The following is a 17,456-nucleotide window of genomic DNA, read 5'->3' as shown; positions in this document are numbered from 1 at the left end:
GGACCTAACAATCATAGATTAGTACGAACCAGTCAACCTGTGATGAAACTAGATACCAAATCTGGTAATTGCCCCCATGACCTTTCAAGTTTGGATGGAAACCGCGACCCGTTGCTTAGCAAAGCAAGAACCTTGGTATGGTGAAGACGCTAAAAACGGGGATGGAAATCCGTTTGATAAGTCAATATTGAACGCCACAAGGAAAACCTTGATAAGTTTGGAAAAATTGAATAACTCACACAATATCAATAATGATCAAAGGTTTTTTAATCCTTGTACAAGTCTTCTATTTGTAATGGTGGACGTGGTAGAATCTAGGTAAATAAATCTCTACCCCTAATTACATCCAATTAAAGGAAAACTTAAGTAACTTGGCTAAAAATAGAAACCTAATTTAATTTCAACATGATCTTTTTAGATAAGCTACCAACTCGTGGATATTGTGGTGGATTCCACGACATCTTCTAAGATAAGCTGCCTACACGTGGTTATCCTTGTGGGTCCCACGAGATCGCTTGGTGGGTCCAACTAGCTTGTACCTCCATGGTGGGTCCCACAATATAACAGTGTAAAACCAACCCTTGTGGGTAGGTCCCACTAGCTTGTGGCTCCATGGTGGGTCCCACAATATAACAGTGTAAAACCAACCTTGGTCCTTATCATTCCCCCCCTCTTGAGATGGATTTGTCCTCAAATCCTCACCATGGTCGATCTTTCTCAATTGTTGCACCCTCACTTGATACTCATATACTTGTTTAGGTGTCATCAGAAATAGAGTGATTGATTTCTGATTGAGCTTAAATGAGTACTTGTTGGTGAAACCGTCATGTTGCACACATTTGTCAAATTGCCTTGATCTTCCTAAGAGGAGATGTCCAACTTGTATTGGTACCACATCACACAATACCTCATCCTCATATTTATCAATTTGTAACGGTACAACAACCTCTTCTTTCACGTGGCAGTGAGTGTGAAAGATATTCTTCCGCAATACTTCTACTTCCTCTTCTTTAGCTGTCAAGCTTAAGGCACCTTGTGCGACTAGTTCAAGCATGTCACCATTATCTTCTCGTAACTCCTCAACTCTGCTAGGAGCGTCCTCCAATGGTGGCATGCTATCTAGATCAGCTTCATCTTCCGAATCAATTTCAACATTTTCTTGGATCATCATAACTTGCTTGTTTGGACATTGGCTAGCTATGTGTCCTATCCCCTGACATTTGCAACATGCAATCTAACTATAATGAGTCAAAATAGGGGATAATTTACCTTGAGAATCCTTGGTAGTGGTGACTGTTTTGGGCTCTCGTTTGGCCTTGAAGGTGGATGAAGTTTCTTCTTTATTTGGGTAGCTTGACCTCCAAGGTGTTGTACTTGAATTCTGTGGTCTTGGACTTGTACCACTTCTCTTGAGTTGTCTCTCAACTGTGATTGCCATATCCACCAAATCTTCCAATTCCACATAATCGTTTATGTATATCTCGATTGCATTAGTAATCTCTCGGTTTAAACCATTAAAAAATCTGGCCATTGTCGCGTCTCGATCCTCCTTCACATTGGCTCTAATCATAGCCATCTCCATCTCTTTATTATAATCATAAACGCTTCGGTTACCTTGATAGAGACCTTGCAACTTGAGGTATAGATCCCGGTAGTAATGTCTTGGCACATATCGTCCTCTCATCACTTTCTTCATCTCATCCCAATTTTCAATAGGATATTCTCCCTTTCAATAGGATATTCCCACCACACAATAGCATAATCAGTAAATTGAATCGAGTTTTACCTTCTTGACAATCGAAAACCAACTCCATCTTCCTTTCCCACTTGAGGTACGCTTCAGGATCACTTCTGCCTTGAAACACTGGAATTTTCATCTTGATATTTCCCAAGTTTTGATCTACCCGGTTCCTAGCTTCTTGATTCCGGTCATATCTCCTATGACTGGCCATTGACATCCTACCAGACTCCTCGAAATCATAAAATTCACCCATATCCTCAACTTCCCTTCGGTACAACTTGTTCCTCCTTGGGATATTCGGCACAAATGATGATTGCACTCGTTGTGTTTCATTTTTTGTCCATTATAACTCCTCCCTCATCATCCGTCTCATCTCCCCCATTAATTCTTGCATTTGCAGATTCAGAATACCGGATGATGGAATCTCTTGATCTTGCCACATGATTAAAAAAATCTGCAAACAAGGTTAGAATAATATGCAAAAGAGAATGGGTCCAACACTTTTTTTTTTTTTTTTGCTTTGATCCAAGTTGACCTGGTCCGAGTTGGATAGGGAATCCTCTTTTTTGTTTTTTTGGACCCGAGTTGACCCCGTCCGAGTTGGCCTGGGTTGACTCGTTTCAGTCAGCCCGGTCCGACACGAGACTCAGTTCACTGAGTTGAAGAGGCTAGACCCGTAGCTGATTCAATTTTTCATAACTTAGGAAAATTTTTAATTGGGCAACAGCGTCTTCTTACTTCTTTCCTTCTACCGATCCATCCCGAACAGTGCGGCGTCGGTAAGTTCGAGAAATCAATCGACAGCAGAGCCTTCACTCACGGTACCAAAAATGGCAGGCGATGTGGTTCTTTTCTTCTCACGGCACAGAACAAGCGGTATTCTCCCTCATGGCACCATACAGTATTCCACACGGCACCAAGACCAGAGACGGAAATCCAGTGGCTCTCCGAGGATAAAGGAATGTCAGACTGGCTTCCCGAAAGCTCGATGATAATCCAACGGGCTCAGAGGCCATTGTCTTTGTTAGCACAATTTTTTTTTCATCGTCTTCTTCGGCAATGGCTCCGAACAGAGCTTCTCGTCTCTGGCGACGGCAACGAGAAGGCTTCTCCTTCATCAGCAATGACACAAACAGATATGCAAAATAATAAACTCCTCCTTCTCTTTCGCAAGCCTCAACAGCAACATTCTCTGTCTTTTTTTTTTTTTTTGACAATGGTGCCGAACAATATCTTCCTTCTTCGGCGACGGCAAGAACAGACTCGTTTGCACTTTTTTTTCTTCTTTCTTCTTCTTCTCGACAACGACTAAACTTCTTCTTTGTTCCTTTTTTTTCTTCTTCCTCTCGGCTTCAATCGTTCATTTTTTTCTCCAATCAATCGTTCTTCTTTTTTTTTTCTTTCGGATTTTTTTTCTCCTTCTTGGCTACGCACAAATCAGACGTTTGTCTCCGATTTTAATTTTTTTAATAAAAAATTAAACAAAAAGGTTAAAAAAACCTGATAAACCAAAGCTCTGATACCAACTGATACGAACCACCCCAACCTGTGACGAAACCCGATACCAAATCTGGTAATCGTCCCCAAGAACGATTAAAGGAAAACTTAAGTAACTTGGCTAAAAATAGAAACCTAATTTAATTCAGACGCTATCTTCTTAGATAAGCTGCCAACTCGTGGATATTGTGGTGGATTCCACAAGATCTTCTAAGATAAGCTGCCAACTAGTCGATATCCATGTGGGCCCCACTAGATTTCATGGTGGGTCTCACTAGCTTGTACCTCCATGGTGGGTCCCACAATATAACAGTGTAAAATCAACCCTTGTGGGTAGGTCCCACTAGCTTGTGGCTACATGGTGGGTCCCACAATATAATAGTTTAAAACCAACCATGGTTCACATCACAGATCATCGTAAATGTTTTGATCGATTAATGATGTGTAATGGCAATAATTTTAGTTAACAAAGAAATAGATATAAAAGGCAAATAGATCACAACAAAATGAAAATTTTAGAGTTTATGAATGGAAAAAAATTTAAGCAAATAACAAATGTAAGTAAAGAAAATTTATTCACACACCACAAAAGAACACAAAAGTTTTGTTATCCAAGTTTGGGTAATTCCACTAGTTCAACCCAATAGCATGGGATTTTATAAGAAACAGATTTTTCTACACATGTTTTAAAAAAAGGATATGCATGCTTGAAACATGTTAAAGATGCAATTGACCTATGGATCCAAACTTTATTAAGAGAATAAAATTAAATTATCAAGTGAACGTGCGGTGGGATATTTACCCGAGTCAAACAAGCCATTATTTTTCCCATTTACATAAAGCTGACCTAATGATCATAGATGATTGTAAAGTGATTTATCATACATAACATGCTATATTTTTGTAAGGAATGACTTACGGAGTGGGAGTCAACACTCAGTTAAAAATCCCCCGCCTCCCCCTTTTCTCGATGATTGCAAAACCATATATATAAAAACTAAAAAGAGTTTACAATCCCTAAAAATTGATGACACTTTTTGGAATTATCACTCTCTACATTTGTGCATTGTGCATTTCCTTCTTAGATGTGTACTTTTTTTTTCTTAAATCAAAACTTGAGTTTTCACTTTCCCTTCATATCGTAAACAAAGAAAAAGAGATAAAAGGCAAATAGATCACAACAAAATGAAAATTTTAGAGTTTATGTATGGAAAAAAATTTAAAGCAATAACAAACTTAATTAAAGAAAATTTATTCACACACCACAAATGAACACAAAAGTTTTGTTATCCAAGTTTGGGAAATTCCACTAGTTCAACCCTAATAGCATGGAATTTTATAAGAAAGAGCTTTTCAACACATGTTTTTAAAAATTGATATGCATGCTTGAAACATGTTAAAGATGCAAATGACCTATGGATCCAAACCTTTTAAAGAGAATAACATTAAATTCTCAAGTGAACGTGCGGTGGGATATTTACCCAAGTCAAACAAGCCATTATTTTGCCCATTTACAAAAAGTTGACGTAAAGATCATAGACGATTGTAAAGTGATTTATCGTGCATAACGGACTATATTTTTGTAAGGAATGACTTACGGATTGGGAGTCAACACTCAGTTAAAAATCCCACCCCCTCCCCCTTTTCCCGACAATTGCAAAACCTTATATGTAAAAACTAAAAAAGTTTTAAATCCCTAAAAATTACAGACACTTTATGAAATTATCACTCGCAACATTTGTGAATTGAGCATTTTCGTTTTAGATATGTACTTTTTCCTCTTAAATCAAAACTTGAGTTTTCACTTTCCATTCATCACGTAAACAAAAAAAAAAAAAAGAGATAAAAGGCAAATAGATCACAAAAAAATAAAAATTTTAGAGTTTACGTATGGGAAAACCTTAAAGCAATAAAAAATTTTGTAAAAAAAAATTTATTTACATACCACAACTGAACACAAAAGTTTTGTTATCCATGTTTGGGAAATTCCACTAGTTCAACCCTAATAGCATGGAATTTTATAAGAAACAAATTTTTCTACATATGTTTTCAAAAATGGATATGCATGCTTGAAACATGTTAAAGATGCAAATGACCTATGAATCCAAACCTTATCAAGAGAATAAGATTAAATTCTCTAGTGAACGTGCGGTGGGATATTTACCCGAGTCAAACAAGCCTTTATTTTGCACATTTACATAAAGCTGACCTAACGATCATAGATCATTGTAAAGTGATTTATGATGCGTAACAGGCTATATTTTTGTAAGGAATAACATACGGATTGGGATTCAACACTCGGTTAAAAATCCCCGTCCTCCCCCTTTTCTTGACAATTGCAAAACCTGATATATAGAAACTAAAAAGAGTTTACAATCCCCAAAAATTAAAGACACTTTTTGGAATTATCACTCTATACATTTGTGCATTGTGCATTTTAATTTTAGATATGTACTTTTTTTTCTTAAATCAAAACTTGAGTTTTCACTTTCCCTTTTTCTCGAAATCAAAAAAAGAGATAAAAGGCAAGTAGATCACAACAAAATGAAACTTTTAGAGTTTATATATGGAAAAAATTTAAAGCAATAACAAATGTAAGTAAAGAAAATTTAATCACACACCACAAATAAACTCAAAAGTTTTTTTATCAAAGTTTGGGAAATTCCACTAGTTGAATCTTAATAGCTCGGAATTTTACAAGAAAGAGATTTTTCTACACATGTTTTAGAAAATGGATATGCATGCTTGAAACATGTTAAAGATGCAAATGACCTATGGATCCAAACCTTTTAAAGAGAATAACATTAAATTCTCAACTGAACATGCGGTGGGATATTTACCCGAGTCAAATAGGCCATTAATTTGCCCATTTACAAAAAGCAGACCTAACGATCATAAATGATTGTAAAAGTGATTGATCACGCGTAACGGGCTATTTTTTTTAACGAATGACTTATGGATTGGGAGTTAACACTCTGTTAAAAATCCCCCTCCTCCCCCTTTTCCCGACTATTGCAAAACCTGATATAAAAATACTAAAAAGAGATTCCAATCCTTAAATATTACAGACACTTTTAGGAATTATCACTCTCTATATTTATGCATTGTGCATTTCCATTTTAGATGTCTACTTTTTTTTCTTATATCAAAACATGAGTTTTCATTTTCCCTTCATCTCATGAAAAAGAAGAAGAGATAAAAAAAAAAAAGATCACAACAAAATGAAAATTTTAGAGTTTATGTATGGAAAAAATTTAAAGCAATAACATATTTAAGTAAAGAAAATTTATTCACACACCACAAATGAACACAAAAGTTTTGTTATCCATGTTTGGGTAATTTCACTAGTTCAACCCTAACAACTTGGAATTTTATAAGAAAGAGATTTTTCTACGAATGTTTTAAAAAATGGATATGGATGATCGAAACAAGTTAAAGATGCAAATCACCTATGGATCCAAACCTTTTAAAGGGAATAACATTAAATTCTCAACTGAACATGCGGTGGGGTATTTACCCGAGTAAAACAAGCCATTATTTTGCCCATTTACAAAAAGTTGACCTATGGATCATAGATGATTGTAAAGTTATTTATCAAGTGTAACGGGCTATAATTTTGTAAGGAATGACATATGGATTGGGAGTCAACACTCAGTTAAAAATACACCGCCTCCCCCATTTCCTGACGATTGCAAAACCTGATATATAAAAACTAAAAAGAGTTTACAATCCCTAAAAATGATAGACACTTTTTAGAATTATCACACTCTACATTTCTGAATTTTCATTTTAGATGTGTACTTTTTTTCCTTAAATCAAAAATTGAGTGTTCACTTTCCCTTCTCCTCGTAAACAAAAAAAAAAAAAGAGATAAAAGGTAAAAAGATCACAATCAAATAAAAATTTTAGAGTTTATTTATGGAAAAAAATTTTAAGCAATAACAAATGTTTGTAACGAAAAATTATTCACACACCACAAATGAACACAAAAGTTTTGTTATCCAAGTTATGGAAATTTCACTAGTTCAACCCTAATATCTTGGAATTTTATAAGAAAGAGATATTTCTACACATTGTTTAAAAAATGGATATGCATGCTTCAAAAATTTTAAAAATGCAAATGACTTATGGATCCAATCCTTTTAAAGAGAATAACATTAAATTCTCCAATGAACGTGCGGTGGGATATTTACCCGAGTCAAACAAGCCATTATTTTGCCCATTTACCAAAAGTTGACCTGACGATCATAGATGATTGTACAGTGATTTATCATGCGTCACCGGCTATATTTTTGTAAGGAATGACTTATGGATTAGTAGTCAACACTTAGTTAAAAATCCTCAGCCTCCCCCTTTACCTGACGATTGCAAAACCTGATATATATAAACAAAAAAGAGTTTACAATGCCTAAAAAATTACTTTTTGGAGTTATCACTCTCTACATTTGTGCATTGTGCATTTCCATTTTAGAAGTGTACGTTTTTTCACAAATCAAAACTTGTGTTTTCACTTTCCCTTTATCTCATAAAAAAAAAAGAGATAAATGGCAAATAGATCTCAACAAAATGAAAATTTTAGAGTTTATGTATGGAAAAAATTGAAAGCAATAACAAATGTTAGTAAAAGAAATTTGTTCACACACCTCAAATAAACACAAAAGATTTGTTAACCAAGTTTGGGAAATTCCACTAGTTCAACCCTAATATCTTGGAATTTTATAAGAAAGAGATTTTTCTACAGATGTTTTAAAAAATGGATATGCATGCTTGAAACAGGTTAAAGATGCAAATGACCTTTGGATCCAAACCTTTTAAAGAGAATAACATTAAATTCTCAAGTGAACGTATGGTGGCATATTTACTTGAGTCAAACAAGCCATTATTTTGTCCATTTACAAAAAGTTGACCTAACGATCATAGATGATTGAAAAGTGATTTCTCATGCGTAATGGGCTATATTTTTGTAAGGAATGACTGGTGGATTGGGAGTCAACACTCAGTTTAAAATCCCCTGCCTCCTCTTTTTCTTGACAATTGCAAAACCTGATATATAAAAACTAAAAAGAGTTTACAATCCCTAAATATTACCGACACTTTTTTAAATTATCACTCTCCACATTTTTGCTTTCTGCATTTCCATTTTAGATGTGTAGTTGTTTTTCTTAAATCAAAAATTGAGTTTTCACATTCCCTTCATCTCGTAAACTTTAAAAAAAGAGATAAAAGGCAAAATGATCACAAAAAAAAAGAACTTTTGAGTTTATGTTTTGAAAAAAATAAAAGCAATAACAAATGTTAGTAAAGAAAATTTATTCACACACCACAAATGAACACAAAAGTTTTGTTATCCAAGTTTGGGAAATTCCACTAGTTCAACCCTTATAGCTTGGAATTTTATAAGAAACAAATTTTTCTACACATGTTTTAAAAAATGGATATACATGCTTGAAACATGTTAAAGATACAAATGACCTATGGATCCAAACCTTTACAAGAGAATAACATTAAATTCTCATGTAAACATGTGGTGGGATATTTACCCGAGTCAAACAAGCCAATATTTTGCCCATTTACAAAAAGCTGACCTAACGATCATAAATGATTGAAAAGTGATTTCTCATGCATAACGGCCTATATTTTTGTAAGGAATGACTGGTGGATTGGGAGTCAACACTTAGTTAAAAATTCCATTCCTCCTCCTTTTCCCGACAATTGCAAAACCTGATATATAAAAACTAAAAAGAGTTTACAATCCCTAAAAATTTATGACACTTTTTGGAATTATCATTCTCTACAATTGTGCATTGTGATTTTCCATTTTAGATATGTACTTTTTTCTTAAATCAAAACTTGAGTTTTCACTTTCCCTTCATCTCGTAAACAAAAAAAAAGAGATAAAGGCAAATAGAGCGCAACGAAATAAAAATTTTAGACTTTATGTATGGAAAAAAAATTTAAAGAAATCAATAATGTAAGTAAAGAAAATTTATTCACACACCACAAATGAACACAAAATTTTTTTATCCAAGTTTGGGAAATTCCTCTAGTACAACCCTAATAGATTGGAATTTTATGACCAAGAAATTTTTCTACACATGTTTTAAAAAAAGAATATGCATGCTTGAAACATGTTAAAGATTCAAATGACCTATGGATCCCAACCTTTTAAAGAGAATAACATTAAATTCTCAAGTGAAAGTGCGGTGGGATATTTACCCAAGTCAAACAAGCCTTTATTTTGCCCATTTACAAAAATAGACCTAACGATCATAATGTTTGTAAAATCATTTATCATGCATAATGAGCTATATTTTTTTAAGGAATGGCTTATGTATTGGGAGTCAACACTCAGTAAAAAATCCCCCGCCTCTCCCTTTTCCTGACGATTGCAAAACTTGATATATAAAAACTAAAATGAGTTTACAATACCTACAAATTACAGACACTTTTGGAGTTATCACTCTCTTCATTTGTGCATTGTGTATTTCCATTTTTCATATGTAATTTTTTTTCTTAAATCAAAACTTGAGATTTCACTTTCCCTTCATCTATTAAAAAAAAACAAAGAGATAAAAGGCAAATTGAACACAACAAAATGAAAATTTTCGTGTTTATGGATGGAAAAATAGAAAGCAATAACAAATGTAAGTAAAGAAAATTTATGAACACACCTCAAATAAATACAAAAGATTTGTTATCCAAGTTTGGGAAATTCCACTAGTTCAACCCTAGTAGCTTGGTTTTTTTTATTAAAAAGAGATTTTTCTACACATGTTTTAAAAAATGGATATGCATGCTTGAAACATGTTAAAGATGCAAATGACCTATGGATCCAAATTTTTTAAAGAGAATAGCATTAAATTCTCAAGTCGACGTGTGGCAGGATATTTACCTGAGTCAAACAAGCCCTTATTTTGCCATTTACATAAAGCTGACCTAACGATCATAGATGATTGTAAAGTGATTTATCATGAGTAACGGGCTATATTTTTGTAATGAATGACTTATGGATTGGGAGGCAACACTCAGTTAAAAATCCCCTGCCTCCCCCTTTTCCCGACGATTGCAAAATTTGATATATAAAAACTAAAAAGAGTTTACAATCCCTAAACATTTATGACACTTTTTGGATTGTGCATTTCCATTTTAGATGTGTACTTTTTTTTCTTAAAACAAAACTTGAGTTTTCACTTTCCCTTCTTCTCGTAAACAAAAAAAAAAAGAGATAAAATGCAAATAGATCAAAACAAAATGAAAATTTTAGAGTTTGTGTATGGAAAAAATTAAATGTAAGTAAAGAAAATTTATTCACACACACAAATGAACACAAAAGTATTTTTATCTAAGTTTGGTGAATTCTACTAGTTCAACCCCAATAGATTGGAATTTTATAAGAAAGAGTTTTTTCTACACATGTTTTAAAAAATGGATATTCAAGCTTGAAACAAGTTAAAGATGCAAATGACCTATGGATCCAAACCTTTTATAGAGAATAACATTAAATTCTCAAGTGAACGTGTGGTGGGATATTTAGCCGAGTCAAACAAGCCCATATTTTGCCCATTTACATAAAGCTGACCTAAAGATCATAGATGATTGTAAAGTGATTTATCATGCGTAACAGACTATATTTTTTTAAGGAATGATTTATGGATTGGGAGTCAACACTCTGTTAAAAATTCCCTGCCTCCCCCTTTTCCCGTCAATTGCAAAACATGATATTTAAAAACTAAAAGGAGTTTAGAATCCCTAAAAATTTATGACACTTTTTAGAATTATCACTCTTCACAATTGTGCATTCTGCTTTTCCATTATAGAGGTGTAGTTTTTCTTCTGAAATCAAAACTTGAGTTTTCTCTTTTCCTTCATCTCGTAAACAAAAAAAAAAAAAGATAAAAGGCAAATAGATCACAACAAAATGAAAATTTAAGAGTTTACGTATGGAAAACATTTAAAGCAATAACAAATGTAACTAAAGAAAATTCTCAAGTGAACGTGCAGTGGGATATTTACCAAAGTCCAACAAGCCATTATTTTGCCCATTTACATAATGCTAACCTAACAATCATAGATGATTGTAAAGTGATTTATCATGCGTAACAGGCTATATTTTTTTAAGGAATGACTTATGGATGGGAGTCAACACTCGGTTAAAAATCCCCCTCCTCCCCCTTTTCCCGACGATTGTAAAACTTGATATATAAAAACTTAAAAGAGTTTACAATCCCTAAAATTTAAAGGCACTTTTTGGAATTATCACTCTTTACATTTGTGCATTGTGCATTTCAATTTAGATATGTACCTGTTTTTTCTTAAATCAAAACTTGAGTTTTCACTTCCCTTCTTCTCGAAAACAAAAAAAGAGATACAAGGCAAATAGATCACAACAAAATGAAAATTTTATAGTTTATGTATGGAAAAAATTTAAAGCAATAACAAATGTAACTAAAGAAAATTTAATCATACACCCCAAATAAACAAAAAAGTTTTGTTATCAAAGTTTGGGAAATTCCACTAGTTCAACTATAATAGCTTGGAATTATAAAAGAAAGAGATTTTTCTACACATGTTTTAAAAAATGGATATGCATGATTGAAACATGTTAAAGATGCAAATGACCTATGGCTCCAAACCTTTTAAAGAGAATAACTTTAAATTCTCAACTGAATATACGGCGGAATATTTACCCGAGTCAAACAGGCCATTATTTTGCCCATTTACAAAAAGTTGACCTAACGATCATAGATGATTGTAAAAGTGATTGATCACGCGTAACAGGCTATATTTTTTTAAGGAATGACTTATGGATTGTGAGTCAACACTTAGTTAAAAATCCCCCGCCTCCCATTTTTCCCAACTGTAGCAAAACCTGATATAAAATAACTAAAAAGAGATTACAATCCCTAAATATTACAGATACTTTTTGGAATTATCACTCTCTATATTTCTGCATTGTACATTTCCATTTTAGATGTCTACTTTTTTTTCTTAAATCAAAACATGAGTTTTCACTTTCCCTTCATCTCGTAAAAAAAAAGAAAAGATAAGGCAAAAAGATTGCAACAAAATGAAAATTTTAGAGTTTATGTATGGAAAAGAATTTAAAGCAATAACAAATGTCAGTATAGAAAATTTATCAACACACCACAAATGAACACAAAAGTTTTGTTGTCCAAGTTTGGGAAATTTCACTAGTTCAACCCTAACAACTTGGAATTTTATAAGAAAGCGATATTTCTACACATGTTTTAAAAAATGGATTTTCAAGCTTGAAACATGTAAAAGATGCAAATAACCAATGGATCCAATCCTTTTAAAGAGAATAACATTAAATTCTCGAGTGAACGTACGGTGGGATATTTACCCGAGTCAAACAAGCCATTAATTTACCCATTTACAAAAAGTTGACCTATTGATCATAGATGATTGTAAAGTGATTTATCTCACGTAACGGGATATATTTTTTTAAGGAATAACTTATGGATTGGGAGTCAGCACTTTGTTAAAAATCCCCCGCCTACCCCTTTTCCCGACGATTGGAAAACCTGATATATATAAATGCTAAAAAGAGTTTACAATCCCAAGAAATTACAGATACTTTTTGGAATTATCACTCTCTACATTTCTGAATTGTACATTTCCATTTTAGATGTGTACTTTTTTTTCTTAAATCAAAACTTGAGTTTTCACATTCTCTTCATCTCGTAAACAAAAAAAAAGAGATAAAAGGCAAATAGATTACAAAAAAATGAAAATATTTAGTGTATGTATGGAAAAACTTTAAAGCAATAGCAAATGTAAGTTAAGAAAGTTTATTCACACCCCACAATAAAACACAGGTTTTGTTATCCAAGTTTGGGAAATTCCACTAGTTTAACCTTAATAGCTTGGAATTTTATAAGAAAGAAATTTTTCTACACATGTTTTAAAAAATGGATATGCATGCTTGAAACATATTAAAGATTCAAATCACCTATGGATCCAAACCTTTTAAAGAGAATAACATTAAATTCTCAACTGAACATGCGGTGGGGTATTTACCCGAGTCAAACAAGCCATTATTTTGCCCATTTGCAAAAAGCTGACCTAAGGATCAAAGATGATTGTGAAGTTATTTATCTAACATAACGGGCTATAATTTTGTAAGGAATGACATATGGATTGGGAGTCAACACTCAGTTAAAAATCCCCCACCTCCCCCTTTTCCCCAGCGATAACAAAACCTAATATATAAAAACTAAAAACACTTTACAATCCCTAAAAATAGCAGACACTTTTTGGAATTATCACTCTCTACATTTCTGCATTGGGCATTTCCTTTTGAGATGTGTACTTTTTTTTTTAAAATCAAAACATGTGTTTTCACTTTCCCTTCATCTTGTAAAAAAAAAAGATAAAAAAGGTAAATAGGTCACAACAAAATGAAAATTTTAGAGTTTATGTATGGAAAAAATTTAAAAATATATCAAATGTAAGTGAAGAAAATTTATTCACACACCACAAATGAACACAAAAGTTTTGTTATCCACATTTGGGAAATTCCACTAGTTCGACCCATATTGCTTGGAATTTTATAAGAAAGAGATTTTTCTACACATCTTTTAAAAAATGGATTAACATGCTTGAAACATGTTAAAGATGCAAATGACCTATGGATCCAAACCTTTTCAAGAGAATAACATTAAATTCTCAAGTAAACATGTGGTGGGATATTTACCCAAGTCAAACAAGCCATGTTTTAGCCCATTTACAAAAAGCTGACCTAACGATCGTAGATGATGGAAAAGTGCTTTATCATGTGTAACGGGCTATATTTTTGTAAGAAATGATTTATGGATTGGCACTCAACACTCAGTTAAAAATTCCCTGCCCCTCCCCCCCCTTTTCCCGACGATTGCAAAACATGATATATAAAAACTACAAAGAGTTTACAATCCCTAAAAAATTATGACACTTTTTGGAATTATCACTCTCTACAATTGTGCATTGTGCATTTCCATTTTAGAAGTGTACTTTTTTTCTTAAATCAAAACTTGAGTTTTCATTTTCCCTAAATCTCGTAAACAAAAAAAACAGATAAATGGCAAAAAGATCACAACAAAATGAAAATTTAAGATTTTACGTATGGAAAAAATTTAAAGCACTAACAAATTTAATTAAAGAAAAATGATTCACACACCACAAATGAATACAAAAGTTTTGTTATCCAAGTTTGGGAAATTCCACTAGTTCAACCCTAATAGCTTGGAATTTTATAAGAAATCGAATTTTCTACACATGTTCTAAAAAATGGAAATGCAATCTTGAAACTTGTTAAAGATGCAAATGACCTATGGATCCAAACCATATAAAGAGAATAACATTAAATTCTCAAGTGAACGTGTGGTGGGATATTTACCCGAGTCAAACAAGCCATTATTTTGCCCATTTACATAAACTAGACCTAACGATCATAGATGATTGTAAAGTGATTTACCATGAGTAACGGGCTATATTTTTGTAAGGAATGACTTTTGTATTGGGAGTCAACACTTGATTAAAAATCCCCCTCCTCCCCCTTTTCCCGACGTTTGCAAAACCTGATATATAAAAACTAAAAAGAATTTACAATCCCTAAAAGTTTATGACACTTTTTGGAATTATCACTCTCTACATTTGTGCATTGTGCATTTCAATTTTAGATGAATATAAACTTGAACGTTCACTTTCCCTTCTTCTCGAAAACAAAAAAAGAGATAAAAGGCAAATAGATCACAACATAATGAAAATTTTAGAGTTTATGTATGGAAAACATTTAAAGCAATAATAAATATAAGTAAAGAAAATATAATCACACTCCACAAATAAAAACAAAACTTTTGTTATGAGAGTTTGGGAAATTCCACTAGTTCAACCCTAATTGCTTGGAATTTTAAAAGAAAGAGATTTTTCTACACATGTTTTAAAAAATGGATATGCATGCTTGAAATATGTTAAAGATGCAAATGACCTTTGGATACAAACCTTCTAAAGAGAATAACATTAAATTCTCAACTGAACAAGCGGTGGGATATTTACCTGAGTCAAACAAGCCATTATTTAGCCTATTTACAAAAAGCTAACCTACCGATCAAAGATGATTGTAAAAGTGAGTTATGACACATAACAAGGTATATTTTTGTAAGGAATGGCTTATGGATTGGGAGTCAACACTTAATTAAAAATCCCCCTTCTCCCTCTTTTCCCGATATAAAAAGAACTAAAAAGAGATTACAATTTTTAAATATTATAGACATTTTTTGGAATTATCACTATCTACATTTCTGCATTGTGCATTTCAATTTTAGAAGTGTACTTTTTTTCATAAATCAAAACATGAGTTTTCACTTTCTCTTCATCTCGTTTAAAAAAACAGAGATAAAAGGCAAATAGATCACGACAAAATAAAAATTTGAGAGTTTATGTATGGAAAAAATTTAAAGCAATAACAAATGGAAGTAAAGAAAATTTATTCACACACCGCAAATGAACACAAAAGTTTTGTTATGCAAGTTTGGGAAATTCCACTAGTTCAACCCTTATCGCTTGGAATTTTATATAACAGGGATTTTTCTACACATGTTTTAAAAAATGGATATACATGCTTGAAACATGTTAAAGATGCAAATGACCTATGGATCCAAACCTTTTAAATAGAATAACATTAAATTCTTTAGTGAACGTGCGGTGGGATATTTACCAAAGTCAAACAAGCCATTATTGTGCCCTTTTACAAAAAGCTGACCTAACGATCATAGATGATTGTAAAGTGATTTATCATGCATAACGGGCTATATTTTTGTAAGGAATGACTTATAGATTGGGAGTCAACACTCAGTTAAAAATCCCCCGCCACCCCCTTTTCCCGACGATTGCAAAACCTGATATATAAAAACTAAAAAGAGTTTACAATCCCTAAAAGTTACATACACTTTTTGGAATTATCACTCTCAACATTTGTGCATTGTGCGTTTCCATTTTAGATGTGTAACTTTTTTTCTTAAATCAAAACTTGAGTTTTCACTTTCCCTTCATCTCGTAAACAAAAAAAAAAGAGATAAAAGGCAAATAGATCACAATAAAATGAAAATTTGAGAGTTTTTGTATGGAAAAAATATAAAGCCATAACAAATGTAAGTATAGAAAATTTATTCACACACAACAAATGAACACAAAAGGTTTGTTAACCAAGTTCGGGAAATTCCAATAGTTCAACCATAATAGCTTGGAATTTTATAAGACAGATATTTCGACACATGTTTTAAAAAAAGGATATACATGCTTGTAACAGAATAACATTAAATTCTCTAGTGAACGTGTAGTGGGATATTTAACCGAGTAAAACATGCCAATAATTTGCCCGTTTACAAAAAGCTGACCTAATGATCATAGATGATTGTAAAAAGATTTATTATGCACAACGGGCTATATTTTTGTCAGGAATGACTTATGGATTGGGAGTCAATACTCAGTCAAAAATCTCCCACCTCCCCCTTTTCCCGACGATTGCAAAACCTGATATATAAAAACCAAAAGGAGTTTACAATCCCTAAAACCTACTGACACCTTTTTGAATTATCACTCTCTATATTTGTGAATAGTGCATTTCCATTTTAGATGTGTACTTTTTTTTCTTAAATCAAAACTTGAGTTTTCACTTTCCCTTCATCTCGTAAACAAAACAAAAAAAAAAGATAAAAGGCAAGTAGATTACACCAAAATGAAAATTTGAGAGTTTGCGTAAGGAAAAAATTTTAAGAAATAACAAATGTAAGTAAAGAAAATTTATTCACACACCAAAAATGAACACAAAAATTTTGCTATCCAAGTTTGGTAAATACCACTAGTTCTAGCCTAATAGCTTGGAATTTTATAAGAAACAGATTTTTTCAACAAATATTTTAAAAAATGGATATGCTTGCTTGTAACTTGTAAAAGATGCAAATGACCTATGGATCCAAACCTTTTAAAGACAATAACATTAAATTCTCAAGTGAACGTACGGTGGGATATTTACCCGAGTCAAACAAGCCATTATTTTGCCCATTTACAAAAAGCTGACCTAACAATCATAGATTATTGTAAGTGATTTATCTTGCTTAACAGGCTATATTTTTTTAAGGAATGACGTATGGTTTGGGAGTCAACACTCAGTTAAAAATCTCCCGCCTCCCCCTTTTCCTGACGATTGCCAAACCTG

The 17,456-nt window shown here is 32.7% G+C and overlaps 1 protein-coding gene across 1 annotated transcript; it reads right to left on the bottom strand.

Moving 5' to 3' along the window:
- Nucleotides 1–478: 478 nt before the first annotated feature.
- On the bottom strand, nt 479–1,994 carry LOC137942879 (uncharacterized). Its single transcript, XM_068788602.1, has 3 exons — nt 1,806–1,994; nt 1,295–1,726; nt 479–1,213 (listed from the first exon to the last, which is right to left on the bottom strand). The coding sequence occupies exons 1-3, from the start codon at nt 1,992–1,994 to the stop codon at nt 479–481; spliced, it is 1,356 nt and encodes a 451-aa protein (XP_068644703.1).
- Nucleotides 1,995–17,456: the final 15,462 nt, after the last annotated feature.

The sequence above is a fragment of the Aristolochia californica genome, unplaced genomic scaffold (assembly GCF_029961685.1).
Source record: "Aristolochia californica isolate CCGP_79_NKW_82.1479 unplaced genomic scaffold, dmAriCali1.0.hap1 SCAF_10, whole genome shotgun sequence".
Classification (NCBI taxonomy): Eukaryota; Viridiplantae; Streptophyta; class Magnoliopsida; order Piperales; family Aristolochiaceae; genus Aristolochia; species Aristolochia californica.
The sequence above is the reverse complement of the archived record's forward strand: the minus strand, read 5'-3'. Positions and strand labels throughout refer to the sequence as shown.